This window comes from Heterocephalus glaber, unplaced genomic scaffold (assembly GCF_053883595.1).
Source record: "Heterocephalus glaber isolate CG9 unplaced genomic scaffold, H.glaber_assembly_v1.0 deba00001497, whole genome shotgun sequence".
In the NCBI taxonomy this organism is placed as follows: domain Eukaryota; kingdom Metazoa; phylum Chordata; class Mammalia; order Rodentia; family Bathyergidae; genus Heterocephalus; species Heterocephalus glaber.
This window is the reverse complement of record NW_028258320.1, coordinates 1,916,879-1,943,621: the sequence shown is the minus strand read 5'-3', so window position 1 is coordinate 1,943,621 and position 26,743 is coordinate 1,916,879. Positions and strand designations below refer to the sequence as shown.

The 26,743-nt window shown below is 37.3% G+C and overlaps 1 protein-coding gene across 3 annotated transcripts in view; it reads right to left on the bottom strand.

Annotated features, from left to right (window-relative positions):
- The window catches only part of Zfand3 (zinc finger AN1-type containing 3), a 308,517-nt gene that overhangs the window by 58,349 nt on the left and 223,425 nt on the right, over nt 1-26,743 (bottom strand). For all 3 annotated transcript variants that reach the window (XM_004846651.4, XM_021259888.2, XM_087185356.1), the window contains one exon: nt 22,558-22,740. In XM_004846651.4, the coding sequence (XP_004846708.1) occupies nt 22,558-22,740 (183 nt within the window). The remainder of the gene's footprint in view (nt 1-22,557; nt 22,741-26,743) is intronic.

Below are 26,743 nucleotides of genomic sequence, written 5' to 3'. Positions count from 1 at the left end.
GGCTTCAGTTTTGACTACCACCTTAACTAAGGCTCAGATTTCTACATTTGCATTTTACCATCAACACAAGTTATGCTTCTCATAAAAACATTAATGGAGATACCACTCAGAACTGGAAGAGCTTTTTATATTTTTTCACATAGTTCAGCTAGCAAGAGTGTTTTCGTAACTACTGAGCTGTGTCGGGAACTGAAAGGAGGTGGAAATGCCTCAGAAAGGGAAGTTACTTGTGCATGTTCTTCATAGAAGGCTTCAGGAAAAATGAAATAAGCCTTCTATTCAGGCCACAGTTACCATCTCATAGACTTTCCAAATGAACTTAGGACACAGGGGGCCTTCTGCCCAGTCCCTCCTATAGGCGGCTGTACCACTTACTGCCGGCTGTGTTCAGCCTGACATGGAATGAAAGGCGCTGGGGTTCAACTTTGTTTTACAGATAGAAGTGAAAACATAGGCCTTACTAGTAGGACCTCTCTTTGCAACTAGTATTTGAAAATGTTATAATTTGCATTGTGTAGCAGAGGGGCTATATTGATATTTTAGAATTTTAAAAAGTCTTTATTAAAGTGCCATCAAGAATCATCTTTTTGATGGATAAAAGAAGTGAAATGGTTTATGGAGTAAAAGAGGACATGAATATAAAATGTAAAGTTGTATAATCTTTTTTGGGTACTAGCAGCTCTGAATCTTCACGGAGAATTTCACAAACATAATATATTCATGTAAGGTTAAAATGACTACTTCTAACATTTTCAAACAGATGCTACTATTATGACTTTTCCTGCCAAACATCTTGTCATAAATAAAGCTTAGATTTAGTTTAAATTGGTAGAGCGTCACCCATTACCTGTACCTACACAAAATAAAAACAGTGTGACAACTACCAAAGTCTAAAACTATGTGAAGTGTGGTTGTTCATTGTGAACTTTACTTTCACAGATAAGTATGCAGCATTTAATTTAGTAAGAACTTTTAAAAAACAAATCTGTATTTACAAATGGGAAGGCAGTGATACTGCCTGAAAAAGTAATGTGAGTATCAGTAACCAATCTTGTAAGTGCCTAAGGAAATCTTTATGGGAAACTAACCTTTCTGATTTGCTCAAGTCTAAAGGAACCCTGGAAAATGAGTTTTAAGAGTGTGCTTGTCCTTTCTCTTGCAAAGGAGATGATAAAAGAAAATACCTGAGAACAAAATTTATTATTTCACAATAGGCAGGTGGCTACTGACAGAGAAGAGGGGATGGGGAGGGAGCGGAGTGGGATAGAACAGCGAGAGCCAGAGGAGGAGGCAGGCAGGCAGAGACAGACAGACTGACTGACTCTAACTTCTATTATTCCAAAAGTCTGAGAACTATCACAAGGCACACAATGCCTTTTTGAGTTGTCTGTTCTGGGAATACTAAATGGTGCAGAAAATAATATCAAGTAGCTTCTTTAATGCATCAAAACACATAAAGTAGGTTTCAAAAAGCAATAAAGATTAAAAATAAAACTTTTGTAAACATTTAAATCATTAAGCATTTACTAAGTATTACTGCTGTGCCAAGCACTGTGCTAGATGCTCTGGGGCAGCACAAAGCAACATGAAGTCCCTCATAATTTTAGGCTTTACCCTCAACTTGTGCAGGAGGTTAAACTCTTACCTTAAAAAGGTAACCAATCTAAGACAATATGAGATCAGACATTATAGATAAGAGGTATAGGGAATCTTTAGAGGAAATAACCAGTGAAAATGAAAGGATCTGGGCTGGGCTTTGAAGAGCCTGAATACAAACGGTAATGGAATAATGAGTGAATGGATATGGTGCAGAGCTGACCACCAGTGCTAGCAAGACCAGGGAGGTCAGATCCAGTGGATCTCCAGACTGTGAGGATGGATGTCTGGTACAAGATTAAGAATCTGGATAACTACACGGGCAGTTACGAGTCAATGAAGTAATTTCCTTTGTTAATGTGATTATCAATGGGAAGCACATCTGATACATTTATGGACTAGGAGGACATCAGAAGCAAGAATAGCCTGGGGACTATGACTAGAATCCTGTGGAAACATAACAATGGCAGTGATGACTTCTTAGACTTTCAGTATTTTCCCCTGAGCTAACTACACGATCATAAACAAGACAAATAAGGAAATATAAACAGTGTCAGAGTAACTATAATAAATTTTAGTTTGTGTACCTGGTAGAACATATACCCTAAAGTTAACAGCATGTTTCATGTAAGAAATTTTAAAATTAAGAATTCTACGCATAATTTTATTTCAATATTTACAAATCTATATGAAATGGACATTTCTGTAATACACAAGTTCCCTGTTATCTACAGGTGATATAGTCCAACTCCCTGCGCATGCCTGAAACCAGATGGTACCAAACCCTGAATTACTATGTTTCCTTCTACGCTTACTTACAGTAAAGTTTATCAATCAGGTTCAGTAAGATTATCAACAATAAAACAGAACAATTATAACAATATACTACAATAAAACTGCAAACATTACTACTTTTGTGCTTTGGGGCCACTGCTAAGTAAAATAAGCATTCCGTGCACATCAGTACCATGACGGTCAATCTAGCAACTGTCAGAGAGGACTTCTAAGCACCTGAGGGGCAGGTAGCACTGCACAGCATGGATACTGTGGACAAAGGGATGATTCACATTCTAGGCAGGAGGGAGAAGGAATGTGCAAGATTTCATCAAGCTACTCCTAGAAGAAAAAATGTAAAACTCATGAACTGCTTACTTCTAGAACTTTCCATTTAGTATTTTGGGGGCTTCAGGTGACAATGGGTAACTGAAACTGAGAAAAATGAAGCTAAAACTAGATTAGGGAAGATGACAATAAGTGCTAATTGCCAAAACTGACTTAAAATGAGGTAGGAAGCATGAGTAGTCCAATAATCACATAAGAAACCAAAAAGGTCTCAAAAGATCTACTTGGGAAAAAAGTTACCAGTGCAGTCAGTTTTATGAACAAATTCTTCAACTTTTTAAAGACCAGAGATACCATATAGGGTCAGAAAATAAGAAAAAAACAATGCTGAGATTCCACCTCACCTTAGATAGAATGGCTGCTATCATGAAATCAACCAATAATAAATGCTGGCAGGGTTGTGCAGAAAGAGGAACCCTGCTCCACTGCTGGTGGGAGTGTAGACTGGTGCAACCACTGTGGAAATCAGTGTGGAGATACCTCAAAGAACTAGGACTGCGCAAGGACCAGAGTTTGATCCCCGGTACCAAAAAAAAAAAAAAGAACTAGGACTGGAAGTCCCATTTGACCCAGCTATTCCCCTGCTGGGTATCTTCCTCAAAGCATTAAAAGAATCAAACCACAGTGATATATGTGTACCCACGTTCACAGCAGCACAATTTCTAATAGCTAAAACTTGGAAGCAGCCCAACTGCCCATCAACTAGAGACTGGATAAAGAAAATGTGGGTAGGGCCGGGGATTTAGCTCAGTGGTTCTGCCACCTGCCTCACAAGCGCAAGGGCCCAAGTTCGATCCCCAGTACCAAAAAAAAAAAGAGAAAATATGGGTTTTCTATAAAATGGAGTACTACTCAGCCATAAAAAAAGAAAATTTACAGACATTTATTGCTAAATGGATGCACATTGAAGCGATACTCTTATACTCTTAAGTGAAATAAATAAGACACACATGTAAATACCAAATAGTTTCTCTAGTGTGAGAAACTGAAAGTGTAAACAAGGACTAAAAGGTATAATAATGTGAAATAGGAACAAAAGGGGCAAAGGGGAGGGGGAAGTGGGAGGGGTAGGGGAAAGGAAAGAAAGGAATGGAATTAATATAAGAAAATGAAAAAATGGAAACAAAGTCTTTATAAATAGGGAGGGATGGAGGGGTTGAAGGGAGGGCAGGGGAAGGGGGAAAAAAATAAGAACCAAGAGAGATTATGTAAAGGTGCAAATTTCCAATGATGAAAGTCATTATACTGTATACCTAAAATGTACCAATAAAATAAAATTGTTTTAAAAATACAGAAAAAGACAAAAAGTTTCCTATGAGATTAATGAAAACACTCAACAGAAATAGCATGCCTACTGCGTACAAAGTTAACTCATTTATCAAAAAGAGATGAAATTTAAAATAAAATTAGCATTCTGAATCCAAGAGTATACTGAAAGAATGAGTACGATTTATTTAAGGAATGCAAAGATGGCTAACATCAGAGGTGTATTAAAATTAAGAGATTATATATTAAACTAGAAATTACTTATTATGAATCTTAACAGAAAATAAAATAGTATTTTATAAAATTCAACATCCACTTCTAATTAAAGGGTGGGGGGCAAGAGTTTCCTTAACTTGATTAAAGACTACATCTAAAAGAAATCCACAGCAAAAACTCTTTAATTGTGAAATACTGCTAGAAAGACGGAAGTAGTTTCAGTGAAGAATTGGAACACCATGTGCCAATGCACACACGTGTAAACCCAGCATTCTGGGAGGTTGAGGCAGGAGGATCCCAAGTTTGGACCCTGCCTGAGCAACTTAGTGAGACCTCGCCTCAAAACAAACAAAATAAATAAATATGGATTGAATAAAATGAACACAAATTATATTCCTAAGGCCCAAAGGTTTATTCAAAAATTATTCTTAAATGTACATAATCAATACAACACCCATAAAAACCATACACTTATTTCTTTGTTTACTGGTTGACTGGAACATCCACAGCCTTCTCACTGAACTACATCCCTAGTCCTTCAATTATTTTGAGAAAGGGTCTGCTAAGTTGCCAAAGTTGGCCTCACACTTGTGATACTGCCACAAGTTTCCCAAAAAGCTGGGATTACAGGTATGCACAACTGCACCTGGCTATGTTTAACAGAACTTAATAAGCTGAAAATAGAATTCATCAAGAAGAGAAAATAGCCAAAAAAATTTAGAAAAAGATAAACTAATGAAGACTAGCCCTATCAGATACTAGCACACATCACAAAACTATATTTCAGCTTTAGCAATTCACAAGTAATCCCTAGAAGAAAGTAAATCAGCCTAGAAACAGATCTGTGTTTATATACTAGCAATGGCTTTTCAAACCAGGACAATTCAGTGGGTAGGTTTTGGAATAACTGGTTAGGCATGAGGGGAGTCAAGTAAATCCCTACATAGCATATCATACACAAAATGAATGAAACTATCAATGTATTAAAAAACATATAGAAAAAGTTTTTAACTTGTGGTTCAAAAAGGCTTTTATAAGAAAGACACAAACACAGAAGACAAAGGACCAACAGACTTAAATAAATTTATTTTCTAATGAAAGAGGAGGTACCCAAATCAAAATAAAAAGCCTAGGAACATATCAGAAAAACTACTGACAGTGTAAGTATCAAAGATGTTACCTAAAACGAGTTCTTACAAATCGGTAAGAAAAAGCAGCTAAGACAAATGAACAAGCATAGAACATGAATCAACAAATCACTTGCAGACTTGTAAGTACCTAATAAAACAAATGAAACATGCTTAATCTCATTATCAGGAGATATCAGGAAAATCAAAGTTACAATAAGCTATTCTTTGACCACAATTTTAAAAAAAGAAAGAACAAAAAAACAAAGAGGAGCACCTATTGTTGGTAATGGTATGGTAAACAGTCATTCTTAAATACCACAAGTAAGAATAAAAAGTGGCTCAGTCATTTTGGAACATTAATAGTCTTTTATATTAAAATTCAAAATATATGCATTCTCTGATCTGTTAGTCATAGAAAAGTGACACATGCACTTTTCGTTGTGTACAAAAATGTTCACGTGACAATTTTCATAAAAGCAAAATTTCAGAAACAGCCTCAAAAGGGTTTAAAAAAACCCCACTAGGGCTGGGGATTTAGCTCAGTGGTGCTGCTGCCTGCCTCACAAGCTCAAGGTCCTAAGTTCGACCTCCGGTACCAAAACAAAACAAAACAAAACCCCCACTAATTATAAGCAGTTTAAAAATTTCCATTACTAACCTGTAAAGATTCTCAAAGTACATTAAGTTAAAAACAACTTACACTATGTATAGTATGTTCCTATTTTTATAAAACTAAGTAAAACCTTGTACATATGTACACTGCAGAGGACCGTAATACTAATTATGCCCAAAGCAGGCTGTGGAGAGTTAACCCCACAATCGGCTTGTTTAACAGACATGAGTGTGGCTGAAGCCTACGTGGCGAGGTCAGGGAAACTCGCACCCAAATTCTGATCCCACAACTAAAACCTTCTGACTAGAAGGACAATGTTCTAATTACAACCATATATTTTGTATATTCTGCTCCTAATTCAAAAATGCTTTGTCTTGTCCTTTATTAACCTTGTTTACATTAATTTCCATAAAAACTGCAGGTAGCTTGCTTTTATCCCAATTGACTGCCAATAAACGTCAGTGCCTGGGACTGGCCAGCGCCTTTGTGGGCTGCACCGGCATTGCTCATCCTGCCACCCCCCTTCTCTCTCTTAGTTCTGTTTCAGTGTATTTATTTCTCAGCCTTGCGTCACATACTGGGCAGGATGCTGGAATCTAAATCCAGGGGTCTCCAGTTATACAAGTACATAACTGCATTTAAAAGTATAACCTAAAATGATAAACAGTGGTTATTTCTAGAAAGAAATTTGGAGGTGATGGGGAGTAGCACCATTAAAGAGTACTTTTACCTTGTATATAAACTTAAATCTTTGTAATTAAAAGTTTGAGAATGTAGTCATGCTTAATTGCATACTTAAACTTAAGAAGAGGGGAAAGTCAGTAAACGAATCACTTGAAAATCATGATTTTTGGGCTGGGGGTTAAGCTCAGTGGTTCCGCCACCTGCCTCGCAAGTGCAAGGGCCCGAGGAGTTCAATCCCCGATTCCAAAAAATAAATAAATAAATTTTTTAAATCATGATTTTGTTTTAATTTAGTTCTTACTTTAAGCAGAAGTTGAAAGTCAGATGACACTATACATGTGTGAACAAGCTCCCATGCAGATAACATTATGGAATAGAGATAATTAATATAAGAAAACACTGCTAACTGCTCAAGTCTTTCTGCATTTTTTTTTTCTGGTACTGGGGATCGAACTCAGGGCTTCTGCATTTTGACAGAGATTAACTTAATGATCCTACACATTGACTCCCGGTGAATTACACCTACTCAATTCAAAATAGCATACAACTGTACATTCTTAAACTTTACTGTAAAGTATCAATCTTTTTAGAACACAGCCCTAATAAAAGCAGCATGCTTTACAGAACCAGCTTCAGGATTAATAAATAAATACACTTGGAAAAAAATCCTTTAAATTAAAATTGAAAGAGACTTTTAAAGTTTAGGCATTCTTCATTATGGGAAAGAATCTTCCACTTTGAGACTATTATATATCAGAAAAGCTCCATCTGTTGTATAATTATCTCTGATAAATGGCCTGATGCTTTGAGCTTCATCAGAGAAAAGGGAAGAGAAAGGCACATAGAGAGAGAACTGTAAATAAATCTCTCCACCATATTTCGCTTAAAACCAGCCCAGCAGGAAGCCATAAAATATTTTTAATAGGTAATATTTTCCAAATGCTTTACAAGAAGAAACCATCCTGTTTTGCCAGTATCTGTCCTCCACAAAAATACACTATAGAGTCTGAAAAATGGGGAAAACTGGTTTCATTTAGAGATTACAAATTTAATTGCTAAAAACAAACAAAAAGGTTAGCTACTTGGTGGCAGCGATATTAATTTTTCAGAGGACATATAAGGCCTCATCAGACCCAGGGGCAGTCTAGCAAATACATCTGTTAAAAGATTCTATCATTCTTTGCTTTTTCTTTCTTCTTCATTCTTTTAATCCCTAGGGAAGTGTGAGTATCACCAGAAACCTGTTTTCAAAGGAACAATGAAAAGTTCATTCAAAGCAAATTAATTTAACCACAGGTAAAGAATGTTCTCAAATTTCTGTTTTGGAAATCAGTATTATATTAAAGGGAAATCCAGATAGCATTTGGAAATGAAACTTTAATTACTGAAAGTCTTCATTAACATTCTGGTTAGTAAGGTCCTCACTTTTTAATGAATATTTTCTTTTGAGTACAACAGCAACATCTCTTGGACAGATGCAGGAGATACAAGGAGGGGAAAACCGCAAGTATTATACATGCAAAAGACCCAGATCTGAGCTGTGGTCTTGCTGTATGTCATCACTCAAACCTCTCTTCTGACCTGCAGATTAGGAAGGAGAATATCTGCCCTGCCTGCGTTGCACTGTCAGGATTATTCCAGGAACAAAATGTTTGTCAAAGTGCTTTGTAAAACAAGTATGCAACTTTTTTCTACAAAGGTCTACTGGGTCTCTGCACAACTACCAACTCTGCGGCTGTAGCAGACACAGCCATAGCACATAAATGAAGGAGCTGTGCTCTAATAAAACCACTAATCTCCACATTTAAAAAATAACGCTCTCTTGATTTTCTTCAACCATTTATAAATATAAAAATCATTGTCTGCTTGGGGGTGGTGCAAAAACAGGTGATGGGCTGGGTGGGGCCCGTGAGCTGCAGTTTTTAGCAATCCCTATTGTAAACTACAGTTTTATATAAGTGTAGTTGCTCTTTCTTTTTTTTTTTGGTACTGGGGATCGAACCTGGGACCTTACGCTTGTGAGGCAGGCGGCAACACCACTGAGCTAAATCCCCGGCCCTCTTCCTTCTTAATATGTGCCTCAAGAACTCAGAAGAATGTTTTGTACAAGATATCTCATTTCAAACTGCTAGATTAAAATGTCAGAATATTTTAAAACAAGACCATTTCTTGCCATTAAATTTTCCCGCATCATTTTCTTCCTCTGTTGCCTAAAAAGAAACAGACTAGCCAAGGCCCCTCCAATACTTCCATTTCCACTTCACACTTTAGCAAGACTAAGGGAAAGAACTGAAACCTTAGGCATTCACATTGTACAGTTTCCAAATATGCCATAGTAGGGATGGCCAGAACTTCAAGAGTATAACAAAAGCCTAATTCATAGAAGACACAGAGGGTGTTCTCTCATTTTTTTCAGTCATCTCCCCCTCACTTAAGAATAACAACAAAACAACTGATTTCAGTGTTATAATTACAACTAGACATTATCCTTCTTCTCTATAAAAATTGGGTCAAGGAAAAACTAAAGAGGACATTATCCAGATGGCCAAACATAGTTGCCTGTTGCTTGTTACTCCCCACAAAAAGGGATGGCAAATAATTATTCTTTGTTTCCAACCCTTGCCTTCAAACATGCTTATACCATTGTTCTTGCCACTTTCTAAAGCAGTTCCAGGAAGTCCTCTTTTGTGAGTGTTTACCCAGGTGTGATCCAAAATATGGCGAATGTTGCTGCTGAGTACCATCCAGTGAAAGGCAGGCTTGTAAAAATATCATGGTTTAGGGACCAAGGATTTAGCTCAGTGGTTCTTGCGCCTGCCTCACAAGCGCAAAGACCTGAGTTCGATCCCCAGTACCAAAAAAAAAAAAAAAAAAAAATCATGGTTTGTCCTCATCCACTTTTTTTCCTGGATCTGGTACCATTGGACTTCTGGCTCTTTGCCCAAAGTCAAAATCATTATGAAAGGTAAATGTTTTGAATTAATTCAGGACAAGGCAGCCGCGACAGCACAATGAGAAAGGACTTCCAAAATTGCATCAGAAAATGATAAGAATGATGGGATTCATGTTCACTGCGGCACAGTTTGTAATGGCTAAAGCTTGGAAGCAGCCCTAGTGCCCATCAACTGGAAACTGGATAAAGAAGATGTGTTTTTTTAAATAAAATGGAGTACTACTCAGTCAAGAAGAACGAAAAACTAGAGTCATTTATAGCTAAATGGATGGATATCGAGGCCATACTCTTAAATGAAATAAATAGACACATGTGTAAATACCAAATAGTTTCTCTTGTGTGAGAAACTGATAGTGTAAACAAGGGTTAAAATGATTAAAATGAATAATTGATAATTTGAAATAGGAAAAAAGGTCCAAAGACGAAGGGGTGAAGGGAGGAGAAGGGGAAAGGAAAGGAGGGAAAGGAAAAACTATGAGAAAAGAAAAAAAATGGAAATAAAATCTATGTAAATAGGGAAGGGTGGAGGGGGGGCGAAGGGCACACAGGTAGGTAATGGGGAAAAAATGAGAACCAAGATATATCATGTGCAGGTACAAACATGCAATGATAAATGTAAACAAATTGTATACCTAAAGTGTACCAATAAAACTTGAGAAAACTTAAGGAAAAAAAAAATGATGGGATAAATGGGGCTGAAATGAGGACTATTTTGAGGAGGATTAATGGTAGTATGTCTTTTACAGTAATCTATTTTTAAAATTTAAAGATAAACTATTGTTCTTCCACACCAAGCTAGAGTAACCAAAAGAACACTGATACTGGCATAGACACATCAACCAAAGAAACTAAATAGAGAACCCATAAATAAATCCATGCCTCCACAGCCTCCCCCCCCCAAAAAAAGACTCAAGAACATACACTGGAGAGAGCGGAAATCCCTTCAACAAATGGCACAGGAACAGTGGCTATCTACATGCAACAGAATGAAACTTAGCCCTTATCTTACATCCTACACAAAAATCAACTCAAAAATGGATCCAAGACTTATATGTAAGACTCAAAACTTTGAAACTAGTATAAAAAGACATACAGGAAACACTGCAGGAAAAAAATTTTTTATATGACCCCCAAAAGCACAGGAAACAAAAGAAAAAATTGACAAATAAGAGAACATCAAACTAAAGTATTTCAGTATAGCAAAGGGAAAGAAATCTACATATCTAAGAGACAATCTACAGAATGAAAGTATTTCCAAACTATCTGACAAGGAATTAATTTTCAGAATATATAAGGAACCTAAACATCTCAATGGCCAAATCCCCCAAATAATCCCATATAGAAATGAGCAAAGTTTCCAAAAGACACACAAATAGTCAACATGTTTATGAAAAAACATGTATTACCACTAATCAGGAAAATGTATATCAAAACCACAATGAAATGTCATCTTACTATTACACTGACAAAGATATGGAGAAAAAAGAACTCTCATGTACTGTTATTGAAAATGTAAATTAATACAGCCATTATGGAAAACAGTATAGAGGTCCCTCAAAAAGTTAGAAATAAAAAACTACCATCTGATCTAGCAATTTCACTACTGGGTATCTATCAAAAGGAAGAAAATCATTATGTTAAAGAAAACTGTATTTCCCTGTTTACTGCAATAATATTGATAGCAGCCAAGAAAGATATATATAACAAAATGGGCGTCCACTGATGAATAAATGATAAAGAAAATGTAGTGTATATACACAATGGTATATGCCATAAAAAAGAACTAAGTCCTGTCATTTACAGCAGTGTGGATAAGCCTGGAGGACATTATATTAAGTGAAATAAGTCAAGTAGAAAGACAAATACAGCATGCTCTCACATGTATGTAGAAATTGTAAAAGTTAATTTCACAGGAGAGAAAATAGTGGTTACTACAGGCTGAGAAAACAGGATGAGAAGACAGGGATGGAGAGAGAATGGTTAGCAGGTATAGGGCATAGCTGGGTAAGGCAAATATTGTACTCTTCTGCAGTACAGTAGGATAATTACAGTTGACAAAAGCTAATTATGTATTTCAAAATAGCCAGTAGAAAGGATTTTGAATATTTCCAACTCAAAGAAATGAAAAATGTTTGAGGTGATAGATACTTCAATTATGCTGATCTGATCATTACATATTATATACATACATGTATACGATATCATACTGTATTGTATATATGGAATGCCAATGACAAACTATTAAAATAAGACAAAAAAGAAACATTACCTCAAATCACATTCTTTTTCCTTTGGGGAAAAGCCAAAGACAGCACTAAATAGTAGCAATGCAGAAAGAGATGTTTTATTCTTTTTAAGTATCCAATGGCCCTTTCTCTGTATATAGCCTACAGTTGCAAGCCATGTCCTTTAGACTGTAAGTCTCCAGAAACAGGCAGCTATGCAGTGGTGGTAGAGAGCCAGGTCCCTGTAGGCAAACTGCTATGTGATTAGAGCAAGATAATGAATATCCAGGGCCTCTGTTTCCACACCTGTGAAATGGATACAATAAAAGTACCTACTTTACAGGGTAATTATGAAGATGAAGTAGGTTAATACATGCAATGTACTTGGAATGCTGCTTAGCACCTTGTTACTAATTACTCTAATGTTAGCTGTTACCCTTATCAGAGCATTTAAATGCTGTGACAAGTCCTTTAGTTGCTATTTGCATTTTGCTTACACTCTTTTTTGAGAAAGTTTTTATTGGCCAACATTCTGTATGTATACCCTTCTACAGTCACACAGTTTGGGCAGGAGAGAGGTACGTGTTTAGACAAAGTACCTCTTAGAGCTTTTAGCTATCTGCTTTATTAGACCTTTAACCAACTGCTGTAAAAAAATTCTTTGGGGTTAAAAATCTTTCCAGGTCCCAGGGACCTATCTGGATCTCTACTACCACACCATAGCTATCCCTATATTCACTTTTGTCAATAGTTACTGTTCTATGCAGTCTTTTTCAAAACAAAATATCAAACTCTCACCTCATTTGATAACATTCACTTAACAGTAAGAGGCTGAAAGTTCATGTGAGTAATATTCAACTTCCCCAAAACTCCAAAGAAAATGCAGCACTTCTACATCTATGCAATAATAATGGATCTGTAACTAATTATTACAAATTATGTAGTACTTGGATTTGGCATTCCAAACCCATTTTCTAGCAACTTCTATTTTGTACTTCTCTACACCTCATTGTAGTCACCATGAACTGTAGTCCTTGCTGCCTCTTCTACTATCCTTCTTCTAGCAGGTCACTGCTCAAAAACTTTGAAAAGTGTGGTGGATCAGGCTACCTAATCTCTCGAGTCCTCACTGTTAACTGGCAATGACTTTGTTTTACACTGACTTATAAAGCATCTACTTTGGCAGCTGTGTACAAAACCAGTACACATCTCCAAAGCTGACACACATCTCACCCTAGCACAGTTGCTTTCAATCTAAGAGAGGCAGCAAAGCCCACCTGCAAAAGCTTTTGTTCCGTATGTCCTCAAATTATGACACCTACTTGGGGGAACATGCCAAAATTTCAGTATTTGAAAAGGTAACTTCCTTCTGGGTAGATACCTTAACTTATTCACTTAACTTAGTACCTAACAACGAGTAGACACTTAGCAAAGACCACTAAATGAATGTACAAATTGTTGAAATGTTTCTTTAGGTGAGCAATCTCATTATCACCAAATCAAAATGCCTCTTGTGAATTTACAACCTCAGTAGCATTCTCACTATGCTATAGTGACCGAAAGCACAGACTCGGGATCCAAATTAGTGTGCTGAAAGGAGGACTCCTCTGTCAACCAAAAGCTCTGTAACTATGGGCAGAAGCTACAAGGACTCTCTCTCTTCCTCTCTCTCTGCTTCAACTTGCTATCTATAAAAACAGACATGCTTTCATTAAAAGTTAAATGTTAGTTGCTCTATAAGAGCTTAGAAGAGTGCTTATAATATAATAAGTACTTCATAAACGTGAGCTAACATTTTCATTAAAGTCCACACCGTGAGTTCAAATTTGTTTCTTGGCTTTTTTGACCCTGCCCATCATCGTTCTATTCCTCTCTGACCTTTTCAGTTGTCTCCTCTGTCACTTTTGCTGCCTAGACATCGAGGCTGCACTCAGGACCCATCCTTACTGCTCTTCTTACCTCTCACCTTTGGAAGTTAACCCCTAAGACTTAAAAGTACTGTCTCTGCATGGATGAGTAACTGCTCTCTCCTGAGCATCAACTTCCCCAGCTGAACACAATACAAATGCAAGTTATCCTCATTACTGTAATAGCAAATCTCATTCAGAGGAATTAGGAAATGACATTAGCCTCAACAAGTATAACTCTAAGCAGTGACTTCATGGGGTGGAGGGGTGGGAAGGGTGTCTGAAGCCTCGTGTTCAGAGGTGGGGTTTCAGAAGGTGACTGGATCTTGGGAGCCACTAGTCCACTGATGACTTTTTAGCTAAATGTACTATTAGGAACTGGGGCTTGTCAGAAGAAGCAGGTCACTGGAGACATGACCTAGAAGGGTATATCACCCTCCAAGCTCCTCCTTTCTCTCTGTTTCCAGGCTCCCATGATGTGAACAGTTTTCCTCCGTTATACCCCTCTGCCATGCCATTTCTGCTGTGTAGCCAGCCAACTATGGACTGAATCCTCTTAAAAACCATGACAGGGCCCAGGGATTTAACTCAGCGGTTCCTCCACCTGCCTCACAGGGCAAGGTCCCGAGTTTGATCCCTGGTACAAAAAAAAAAACCAAAAAATTTTTAAAAACCATGACAAAGCAAACCTCACTTCCTCCTTTAACTTGTGGTTATTGTGTCTTGGCAGTGAGGAAGGTGACAAAGACACATCCTTAATCACATTAAAGCTATTTTTAAAACAAAAGGAAAAGGATAATAGTCCACAGTGGCCTAGACTGAAACACAAGGAGAGATGTATCCTACGTTCCAGGTATCAGGACAAGACTAAGCCCACATAGAAGGAGAAAGGGCTCTGAAGATGGAATCTTGCATTAAATCCAAAAGACCTCCATATGTCCTTAAGATGTATCAAAGAACTTGACTCAAAAACTCACCTCCTTTAACTCCTTTTGTTCTGAGCCCATGTTTTGCCATTTGCTATATAAATCCTTGTTATGGGTTAGGTTCCATGAAAGTGTGTCTCCAAACAGGAATTGGGGGGGGGGGGGGACCGGGGATCGAACTCCCGTCCTTGCGCTTGCGCAGCAGGGGTGAAATTACTGAGCTAAATACTGGGCCCCCAAAAGAAGATGTTTTAATTATATGGATATAACTTACTTCCAATCCTTGTTATATTGATTTTTCTTTCTTTTTTTTCTTTTAATTTTATTTTATTGGTACATTTTAGGTATACAATATAATGACATTCATCACTGGAAATTTACACCTTTACATAATCTCTCTTGGTTCTTATTTTTCCTCCTGCCCCTACCCTCCCTTTAACCCTTCCATCCCTATTTACAAAGACTTTGTTTCCATTTTTTCATTTTCTCATATTAATTCCATTCCCTTCTTTCCTTTACCCTACCCCTCCCACTTCCCCTTCCCCTTTGCCCCTTTTCTTCCTGTTTCACATTATTATACCATATAGTCCTTATTTGCACTTTCACTTTCTCACACCAGAGAATTCGGTATTTACACAAGTGTGTCCTGTTTATTTCGCTTAAGAGTATGGCCTCAATGTGCATTCATTTAGCTACAAATGTGGCTAATTTCTCATTTTTTATGGCTGAGTAGTACTCCATTTTATTAAAAAACCACATTTTCCTTATCCAGTCTCCAGTTGATGGGCACTTGGGCTGCTTCCAAGTTTTAGCTATTACAAACTGTGCTGCTATGAACATGGGTACACATACATCACTGTGGTATGATGCTTTTAATTCTTTTGCGAAGACAACCAGCAGACGAATAGCTAGGTCAAATGGGACTTTCAGTCCTACTTCTTTGAGGTATCTCCATACTGATTTCCACAGTGGTTGCACCAGTCTACACTCCCACCAGCTGTGGAGCAGGGTTCCTCTTTCCCCACAGCCCCGCCACCGTTTGTTATTGGTTGATTTCAGAGCAGTCATTCTTTCTGGAGTGAGGTGGAATCTCAGCATTGTTTTCATTTGCATCTCTCGAATGACCAGTGGTATTGAACACTTTTTGATATGTTTACTTGCTATTTCTATTTCTTTGTCTGAGAAATGTCTGTTCATTTCAGATGCCCATTTTCAGATTGGGTCTTTAAACTTGGGAGGTCTCATTTTTTTAAGTTCTTTATAAATTCTAGATAGTAGACCTTCGTCTGAGGAACAGCAGGTGAAGATTTTTTCCCACATTGTGGGTTGTCTCTTCACACTGTTAGTGGTTTTTCTTGCTGTGCAGCTTTTTAATAAGAGATCCCACTTGTTGATAGTTTGTGCTAGTTCACAGGCAACTAGGTTTTGTTCATAAAATCTTTTCCTAACCCAATGTTTTCAAGAGTTCTACCTAACCTCTGTTCCAGGGATTCAATGTTTCTATTTTAATATTTAGAACCTTAATCCATTTCGATTTTAGTTTAGTGCATGGTGAGAGATATAGGTCTAGTTTTAGTCTTTGGCAAGTTGAAACCCAATTTCTCCAGCACCATTTATTAAAGAGGCTATCTTTCCTCCAGTGAGGGTGTTTGGCTCCTTTATCGAAGATAAAGGAAGATGAGATGACTGAGTGTGTCTGGAGTTGTTTCTGCATCTTCTAATCTGTTCCACTGGTCCTCATGTCTGATTCTTTGCCAGTACCATGCTGGTTTTAACACAGTAGCTTTGTAGTATAGTTGCAGGTTGGGGGTTGTAATACCCCCAGCCATGTCTCTGTTACCTAGAATTGCTTTTGCTATTCTGGGTCTCTTCTTGTTCCAAATGAATTTTTGGATTGTTTTCTCAAGGTCCATGAAGTATGGTGCTGGGATTTCAACTGGGACTGCACTGAATCTATATAGCAGTTTTGGAAGTACGGCCATTTTCACTATATTGATCCTTCCTACCCAGGAGCAGGGGATGTCTTTCCATTTTCTGATATCATCTTCAATCTCTCTTTTCAGAGTGCCACAGTTTTCAGAGAAGAGGTCTTTGATTTCTTTTGTTAGGTTGATTCCTAGGTATTGCAGTTTTTTGGATGCTATTATGAATGGAATTGTTTGCCCTATTTCTGAGTCTATTGTTCGTGTAGAGGAAAGCTACTGATTTTTGTGTATTGACCTTGTAACCAGCTGCTCTACTGAATTTAGTTATTAAGTCTAGAAGACTTTTGGTGGAGTTCTTGGGGTCTTCTATACAGAGTATCATGTCATCTGCAAATAATGACAATTTGACTTCTTCATTACCTATCTTTATTCCTTTTATTTCTTTCTCTTAATTGCTATGGCTAATGTTTCCAAAACTACTGAACAAGAGTGGTGATAGTGGACATCCTTGTCTTGTTCCTGATTTTAGTGTGAAGGATTTCAGTTTTTGACCATTTAGTATGATACTGGCTGTTGGTTTTTCATAGATGGCTTTTATCAGATTGAGGTAGAGACTGTCTATTCCAATTTTTTGTAGGGCTTTTATCATAAATGCATGTTGGATTTTGTCAATTGCTTTTACTGCATCTATGGAGATAATCATATGGTTTTTGTCCTTGGCTCTATTGATACACTGTATTGCATTTATTGATTTGCGTATGTTGAACCATCCCTGCATCCCTGGGATGAATCCCATTTGGGCAGGGTGTATGATCATCTTGATGATCTTCTGCATTCTATTTGCCAGTATCTCATTAAGGATTTTTGCATCTATGTTCATTGGTGAGATTGGCCTATAGTTCTCTTCTTCGGTTGGGTCTTTCTCTGCTTTGGGGATCAAGATGATGCTTGCTTCCAGGAAAGAATTAGGGAGTATTGCTTCCCTTTCAGTTTCACTGAAGAGTTTAAAGAGTAGTGGCAGTAGTTTCTCTCTAAATGTCTTGTAGAATTCAGCAGTGAAGCCATCAGGACCCGGGCTTTTCTTAGTTGGTAAGTTTTTAATTACATTTTCAATTTCATTGGTTGATACTGGGTTGTTTGGAATTTTTAGGTCTTCTCCTTTCAACTCTGGTAATTCATACTTATCTAGGAATCTGTCCATTTCTTCTGTGTTTTCCATCTTATTGACGTATAGGTTCTGGAAGTAGATACTGATGCTCCTCTGGATTTCTGCTGGGTCTGTTGTAATTTCACCCTTTTCATTCCTAATTGCATGGATTTGGGCCTTTTCTTTCCTTTTTCTGATAAGGTTGGCTAAGGGTTTGTCAATTCTGTTGATTCTTTTGAAGAACCAACTCTTGGCTTCATTAATTTTTTTTATCGTTCTCTTTGTCTCCATTGAATTGATTTCTTCTCTGATCTTTATAATTTCCTCTCTTGTACTAGCTTTGGGTTTGTCCTGCTCTTCTTCTTCTAGAAGCTTGAGGTTCAGCATCAGGTTAATTGGGCTTGCTCTGTTTTCCTAATATGAGTATTCACTGCTTTGCATTTCCCCCGTAAGACTGCTTTCATCGTGTCCCATAGATTCTGATATGTTGTACTGTCATTGTCACTTAATTGTAGGAATTGTGATTTCTTTTTTAATTTCCTCTGTGACCCACTGGTTATTCAGAAGTGTGTTGTTCCATTTCCATGTGTTTATGTAATTTTTGTGGTTTCTTTTGCTATTGACCTCCAATTTCATTGCACTATGGTCTGATAATATACAGGGGATAACTTCAATTCCTTTGCACTTACTTAAACACGTTCTATGATTGAGTATGTGGTCTATTTTGGAGATGACCCGTGTGCAGCTGAGAAGAATGTGTAATCTGATTTTGTGGGTGGAACACTGTAAACATCTGTTAAGTTCATTTGTTCAAGAGCTTGAGTGAGTTCTAGTATTTCATTACTTATCTTTTGTCTAGCTGATCTATCTATTTGTGACAGTGGGGTATTGAGGTCCCCCACTACTACTGTATTAGTGCATATATGACTTTTCATGTCCATTAGTATTTGTTTTATATAGTTGGGCACACTAGTGTTTGGTGCATGTATATATTTATGATTGTCATCTCTTCCTCTTGGGTTGTTCCCTTTACAAGGATGTAGTGTCCTTCTTTGTCTCTCTTAATCAGTGTTGGTTTGAAATACACTTGATCTGCAAAGAGGATAGCTACTCCTGCTTTTTTTCGGGTTCTCATCGCATGGAGTATTTAACTTTCAGTCTATGAGCTTCCTTTTGAATTAAGTGTGTTTCTTGTATGCAGCATATTCTTGGATTTTGCTTCTTGACCCATTCTGCCAGTCTATTTCTTTTGATTGGTGAATTGAGATCATTAACATTGATGGTTACAACTGATACATATTGACTTATCACTGTCATGACTTTTTCTTTTTGTTGGATTCTCCCCCTTCACATTTAATTTCTTGTTGTGCTCGATGGATTTATTCTGCTATGATTCCTGGGGTTGTGATCCTCATTGTGTGTTCCTAGGATATTACCTAAAATTTTTTGGAGGGCTGGTTTGGTATTCCTGAAGTTCCTACAGTGCTCTTTGTCATGAAAGTATTTTATTTCTCCATCAATTTTGAAAGATAGTTTTGCAGGGTACGTCAATCTGGGTTGGAGGCTGTTTTCCTTTAGGCCTTGGAGGCTGTTTTCCTTTAGGCCTTGGAATATGTCACTCCAAGCTCTTCTAGCCTTGAGGGTTTGTGTTGATAAGTCTGCTGTGATTCTGATGGGCTTCCCTTTGTATGTGATTTGTTTCTTTTCTCTAACTGCTTGTAGAACTTTGTTCTTCTGTTGGGTTTCTGGAATCTTAACTATTATATGCTTTTGTGTAACTTTTTTTGATCAAGTCTATTTGGAGTCCTATATGCCTCACTTATCTATATGTCAAGTTCTTTCCCCTGCTTGAGAAGCTTTCTGCCATCATTTCTGTGAAGAGTTTTTTTTTAATCTCATCTGCACTCTCTCCTGTTTCTTTGTTGACTCCAATCAGTCTTCTCTTATTCTTCTTTGCATTGTCTACCAGCTGCTGGATTGATTTCTCATGGTCCCTTACAATTTTGAAGCAATTTTTCTTTTCCTGGTCACTAATTGCAATCTTATCTTCTATATCTGAAATTCTGTCCTCACATTGGCTCATTCTTCTGCGTAGACTTTCAATGGAGCTTTTAATCTCCTGGAAATCTGTTTGCATCTGTTTTATGGATTTCATTTGTTTCCTGTGTTGGGATTCCATCATGTTCCTCAGCTCCTCTATTTTTTTAATCTGTGTCCTGTCTAGATTTATTAATCATGTCTTCAACTATGGGCACAATCTCTGCTGTTATCTGAGAAATTATTTCTGATTTCATTTTTTCCAGATCCTCTTTTGTTGCTAGTTAAGGAATCCAGGTGATTGAGTATCCGAGTGTTCCATCTCCTTCCCTTTGGGGTTGCTGTAGGTGATCTGGAAGTCTGGTTTTGAGACTTGTTTATGTGTCTTCTCATTTTGATTGTGGGGGGGGGCTGCTGTTGGTGCCCACATGGCTCACCTCCTCTGTGCTGGGAGTGGTGGAACACCAGCCCAGAAGCCCCTTCCTCTGGGCTGGTAATGGTGGAACTGTGCCCCAGAAGCCCCTTCCTCTGGGCTGGGAGTGGTGGAACGGTGTCCTGGAAGCCCCTTCCACTGGGCTAGGAGCGTTGGAACAGTGGCCCGGAAGCCCCTACCTCTGGGCTGGGAGTGGTGGGACAGCCCTGTCGTTATACTGATTTTTCAAGATGAGTTAAAAGTAACTTCTTGTTATGATTTGGGTTTCTACATACCTAAATTATAGGCAGGCAAAGTACTGATTTTTGTCAAAATGAATATTCTCTGTGATAGGTGCATTTTACACTGTGAATTAACTGATTACAAGCATGGGTTCTGAAACCAAATGTCTGAATGTGAATCCTAGTTCACATTTGTGATCATGGACAAATTACTTGATCTCCTTGTGGCAGTTTCCTTAGCCACACAATGACTAATGGTAGCATACACCTCACTGGATTGTCGTAAGGAATAAAAGAGAAAATATGCAAAGTGAGTAGAATCATATCTCATATGTCAAGTACTTAGTCAATAGTAACTACTGTTATCTTAAGTTTCACATGCATTTTGGCTGACTGAATTGGTTTCTTGTGGCCTGAATCTAATCCAGGTTCCATCAGGTGAGTTCCTCATCAGCTCCAACCTTTCCCTTCAACTATGAGTTCTTGACTTGAAGGCTTTAATGACCTTTATAGAAATTTTATGTAAAATTGGGTGTAAATGGATAGCTTGTATTTTTCTTAGAAATCCAGCCATGGCTTTCATCAACTCAATAAGTACATGACCTAGAATTGATTTTTAAAAACAAAACAAAACCTTCTCCCTTGACATTACCACTACCATTCTTTTTTTGTTTTTAACATGGTATAATATTACAAGTCTTTCTCTGCAATGCTATTCTAGCACAGTTCTTCCTATTTGTAACACTGCCAGGTTACTTCTCCAAAAGAACTATAATGCTACTCAGCCATAATTCCCCTTTCCAGGCTTGTCCTCTATTCTCCTCCCTAAATGGCCCTAATAAAGTCATTGGCTATTCAAGAACTCAATGCAACTTTCTTCCATAGCTCCTGCTATTTCGTGTACAATGCCTTTTCACTACTTTCTATCCACTTCCCATATCACTTCCTTCAGTGAGTCAAGCCCTTCTTCCAATAGTCACTGTGTTTAGTACACAGCAGGACTGTTAACATGGGTACAAACAGTGATGCATCAAAGCTCCTAAACCTAAGCATTACTGACATGTCAATTAAGATCATTTTTTTGTGTGTGTGGAGGGCCATATTATGTAATATGGGACGTTTAACAGTCTCCTTGGCCTCCAGACATTACCAAATATTCACACCTGGTTGGCAACCTCTTATATAACAAATATTATTTAATTTGCTGTGCTAAATAGTAAATTCTTTAAAGACAGGGACTATGACTCTTTTTTATATTCTCAATATAACTAAATACAGTAGTTTATGAAAGATTTAGATAAATATTTGTTTTCCACTAACCTTTCCAAAACTATAGAGAGACCATCCTAATCTGTCACATTTCTAGGTACTGATTAAACTTGGATCACTAAATTCTATCCTTGTTAAGTAAAGCTTTTAAAAGGCAAAAACTCTTGTCATCTGTAATTTTCAACAAATATTATATTATAGTTGTATCCTAAAAGAGACAGTTGTAGCATTATAAAGGTTAAGTAGCTAGTGAACTTCCAAAACACATAAATAATAGTATTCCACCACTGAAGACTTACAGAAGATAACAGAAACAATCTCCTACTCTCTTCTTTTAGCCTGTTTTCTAAGCAATATGTAGTGTTATTACCTAAATTAAATGTTTAGAAAAGGTCCAAGAGAGTGACTGGAGCAAGTTTTTAATCCAAGGCTCTTTAGACAGGGTTAAGGCTCCCTAGACCTGAGATTTAAAACCCTTGTTACACAATGGAATTTCCTTTAGTGTTAAAAAGAACACAGATTTCTGGGCTTCCCTTTAGATCAATTACATCACAATCAGGGAAGAATGCTAAAGATTACCGGCCCCTCCAAATCCCCAGTAGATTCTAATGTGCAGTCAGAGTGGAGAGCCACTGCTCTTGAATGGTTTTCAACTTCATGTACCTTAGCAGTTAATGCAAAAAGCTATCTCCTAAGAAGACCTTATACCCTATGAAATGGCTGGAACTTATTTTCTAACTTGCTGAATATGAGTCCTGTATATGAATACAGTACTTATCTTGTATCAAAGAACTGCTATTTTTCCCTGGGGTTAGACATAACTAAGAAACTCATAACTTGGTTCTTGGGCTGTTGCCCCTGCCACCTCTCATGATCCAGGCACTTACATTCCTCTTTACTCGGTGAAGTTACATTCAGTTCTGTCGGAAGCGGCTGCTGGCTGGGACTTAGAGTTGGTGTGGTTATCGAGGTATTGTTGTTGTCACTGGTGGTCTCTTCAGAAAACAAATCTGATTGGTTGTTACTTGTACTTGGAGTGGAATCATCGTCTGGTTGTTTCTTTTGAAAATCTGAAAAGGAGTAAGCAGTTTTCTGAATTTTAAGAGACAATGTAAGTTGGTATAAAATTAAATTCAACAACAGCAATCATAAAGACTAATTTGAGTGACTAAAAAAGCACAGAAGTAAAACACTGGTCAAAAACAAAGATTGGTAAAGGGTGATTAGAATTAAAGTTTTCCAAAGTCTTTTTATTGTTCAGAAGAGTAACAGACACACTGAATATAAGACTCTGAAAAGCCAATGATAAATGTTAAATTTCAAGAGTAATCCATACAAAGAAAAAAGAAAAGTTGTTCAAACAAATAGAAGATAGATCAGAAGGAAAACAGCACAAAAACCAGAAAGGTAAGCAGAAAACACATAAGATGGTATAAACAAGTGTATCAGTAATGCTAATGAATGTGAACAGTCTAAATTTACCAGCAAAGGCAGAAAATTGAGAGTAAATAAAATCCAATTATATTGTTTACAAGAAACATACTAAAAACATAGAAATGGCTTAGTCTGTAATATTTTTACTTCTTAAGCTGATAGCGGGCATACAAATGTGATTATTCTCTAAGATTCTCTGTTTCATTTAAAAACCGAATGCTACTTTATGAAGTACAGATTATACTTTTGTCAATTTGGAGAAACAGAAGATGATCCTTACAATTTCACACAGCCTTATCTTTGAACCAGAGAAGTCATTACTACCATGCTCTATAACCTCATTATCATCACTATGCTTGGAACAGTTACCATTTATGACACATTAACCAAGCACTGAACTAAATGTTTTAAGTATATAATTTATTTACATTAATCCTCAGAAAAGCTCTTAACAAGGCAAGTATAAATAATACTATTTTGTCAATAAAGAATCTGACATTCCAAAAGTTTAGGTAATCTGCTCCAAGTTAACAATAAGGAGAGATCCATTTGACAACAAAGCTCACGGTCCTCAATCACAACCTCAGGATGGAGAATGTGAGTACTAGACCAGACCAAAGAAGGGCTCTCCATATCAAGCCCTCACCCATTTCCAGGAGCCCTGGGGAATGCAATAAACTCAGCCACAGTCACCAACCTGCTATGCCAAGCAGTGACCTAAGTCTCCACTGCTACTTTTCTGTGTATTTTTCTGTGCACTTATTTCTCCTAGCTACTTTATTCTTCAATGTTTTGACATTTTAAAATGGCCTATTATCTCATTGTTAATAACTCATTGTTAATTATCTCACTGTACCTTTTTCTTGAAGGTGCAGCACTTTCAAGAAAAAGGTACTGTATAAATTGAATAAAAAATACTGCAATTATGCTATTTTTATGTCATGTCATCTCATTAGCTCTCCTATATCAATAATCATTGTTCTTCCCATAACCATTTCTCTACCATTTAACTGGAAGCGTTATAAGGCCTTAAAAGAACTGTAGCAGAGTCATCATTACACCATCTAGCCCAATTCCCAATGCCTCCCCACACACGTATGCATGCACACACAAACACACACATGGGGCGGGGGGTGGTGGTGCTGATCTGACTCACCCAGGCACAGTAACCTGAGATAATGATGGCAGTGTCTAAAGATACTGCTAGGTCCCACTCATACAATCCCTAGCCCTACTTTTCTTCAAGTTCTGTGAATCAGCAGAAGGTAAGAAGGACTTACCTTCTTTTAACCTGTGCTCCCAATATGCCTTTTTTTAAAAACACTACCACAGAGCAACAATGTCATAAAATCTACAGAAAAACAGTATTCATTACAAACCAAAGTGGCTAAGCCAGGGATTTGGCTCGGTGGTTTCGCCGCCTGCTGTGCAAGCGGAAGGATCAGAGTTCGATCCCCGGCACCAAAAAAAAAAATAAAAAAATAAAATGAAACAAACCAAAGTGGCTGCTCACAAAGAGAATTAGCAGACACTCTATACATTTTCTGCTTGAATTAAAAAAGAACCAACAAATCACAGAATTTTACAGCCAGAGAAAAGTTTAAAAGACTTAACTCAATCTACTCACTTTACAAAGAAAACAAGAACCGAGAAAGTTAACCCAATTCACCAGAAACTCAGAGTTTTAGTACTGAGGGTTTTCAAACTCCCAAGCCAAAGTTAGCAGTTTGTGCAATACACAAAGAGTGTTAGCATTAGACAGACCTGGATTCAAATCCTGACTGTGCTATTTACTGGGCATATGGCTAAATGGAACCTTCAATCTTTTGAGGTCCTGACTGTAAAATAAAGGAAGGTGGTTATTCAAACCTCTCAGGATAATGTAGATTAAGCATGATAACATACATAAAGTATTTGGCACGTGGATCTTCAACAAAATAACAGTAATTAAAAATGAAAGATACATCCCTAGTTTAAATAAAGGGCCACTAAGTAAAAGTTAGCTCTTCTTTTGAACCTGATATTTATGTGCATCACAGCCATATTCTTTTGCACTTTACCACTTCTGCTTACAGTCAAAAAGAAGAGAGGGTGGAAGGATGGAGGAGAAAATCCCAGAAGTCTGTTCAAAAGAGACAAAAGGGGGTGCAGATTTGTATTACACGTGAAGAAGTAAACAAAATATGAGGCAGAGAGACTGCCTCTCAACACACTACACTGGAAAGCAGAAAGATGAAAGGTCCAGAAATACCCCATTCATCTGACATAGTGACATAGTGACAGTCTGCTCACTTGCTATTGTACAATTCTCATAGAATCCAAAAACTAGAAATCACATTTTTAAAGCACTGATACATAATGTCAAACTCTCTTGGCGCAATATCCTGTGATTTCCCATAGCCCAAGACCAACTATGGCATACCGTATAAGAATCATCTGTCCACTTCTTAGTCTCCTACATTATACAGGACCCAAAACAAAGACGGTGCCCAAGAAACATTAACTGGATCAATAAAGAAGTAACCAAATGTTTCCTTGTTAAAAAAAAAAAAAACTACCACAGGATTGGATTTAAAATATCAACTGTTATTTAAAAGCTTTCACAAAACTATTTTATGTGCCTTTAAGAGCACTCCTATAGTAGTTTCATGTAGGATAACATTTCTAAAGCATCAAGTTTTTTAAGACCTGTGAATTTCTATTTTCATAATCAAAAGAAAGGAGAAATTCAACTTCACTTGTTCCAACTCATGAAGATGATTTGGCTCACAATAGGCTTCTATATCACTGCTGTGGACTCTAAAGCTGGGTATAAAGAAAATCAAATGGGAGAAGAATGCACAACTGAGAATTTAAGTATCTATCATGAGCCAGGCATAATGCTAGGAGCTTTACATTCATTTTCTTCTTTAAACCTCAGAATCAATAGGGCAATAAGTGTCAGTCCCTAAGTTTCAGCAGAGAACCATGGTGTGCAGCAAGGTTGGGCAATCTACCTCTCGGAACAAGCTGTAGAGCAGAGGCGTGAAATAGAAATTAGTTTGACTCTATGCCTGTGTTCTTTCCACTGTAGGATGCATCAGTGAAGCAACACTTTCCAGCTTGCAGCCAGTAGAGAATATCTGGCCAGTTCCCACATTCCCATTCCTAGCGTTCAATCTCCACCTGATTTTATATCACACACTTATATCACAGATGTTCCCACTGGAGATTTTAATTTGATATTCCATGCTATAAAATACTTCATATTTCAAGCAATCAAAGTAAAAAGGAAAATGTTGCCACGGGTTTTGTTTCTCAACTCACTTACAGTAAAAATTCATTTCCTTTATCTCAAGAGTTTGAATCATACATGGCACTGTACAAACTCTCCTTTTTACAGAACAAGATTCTCTGTTCTTACTTCTTTCTTTTCTCAATTTATGTCCATAACAGATTACAGTCTCTACTGGCAGGTACATTTCTAGATTTCTAAAGTTGCACAGCTCCCAACCCCAAACTTAGGCATCTTAAAGAGCTATAAAGCCACAAGCAACAGCCAGCCAATTCAGAAACTAGACTTTTTGGCCTTTTGATTAAAATCTTTAAAAAATTTTAGTAGCTGTCTGTTAATCTGGATTAATAGTTTCAGCAAGAACA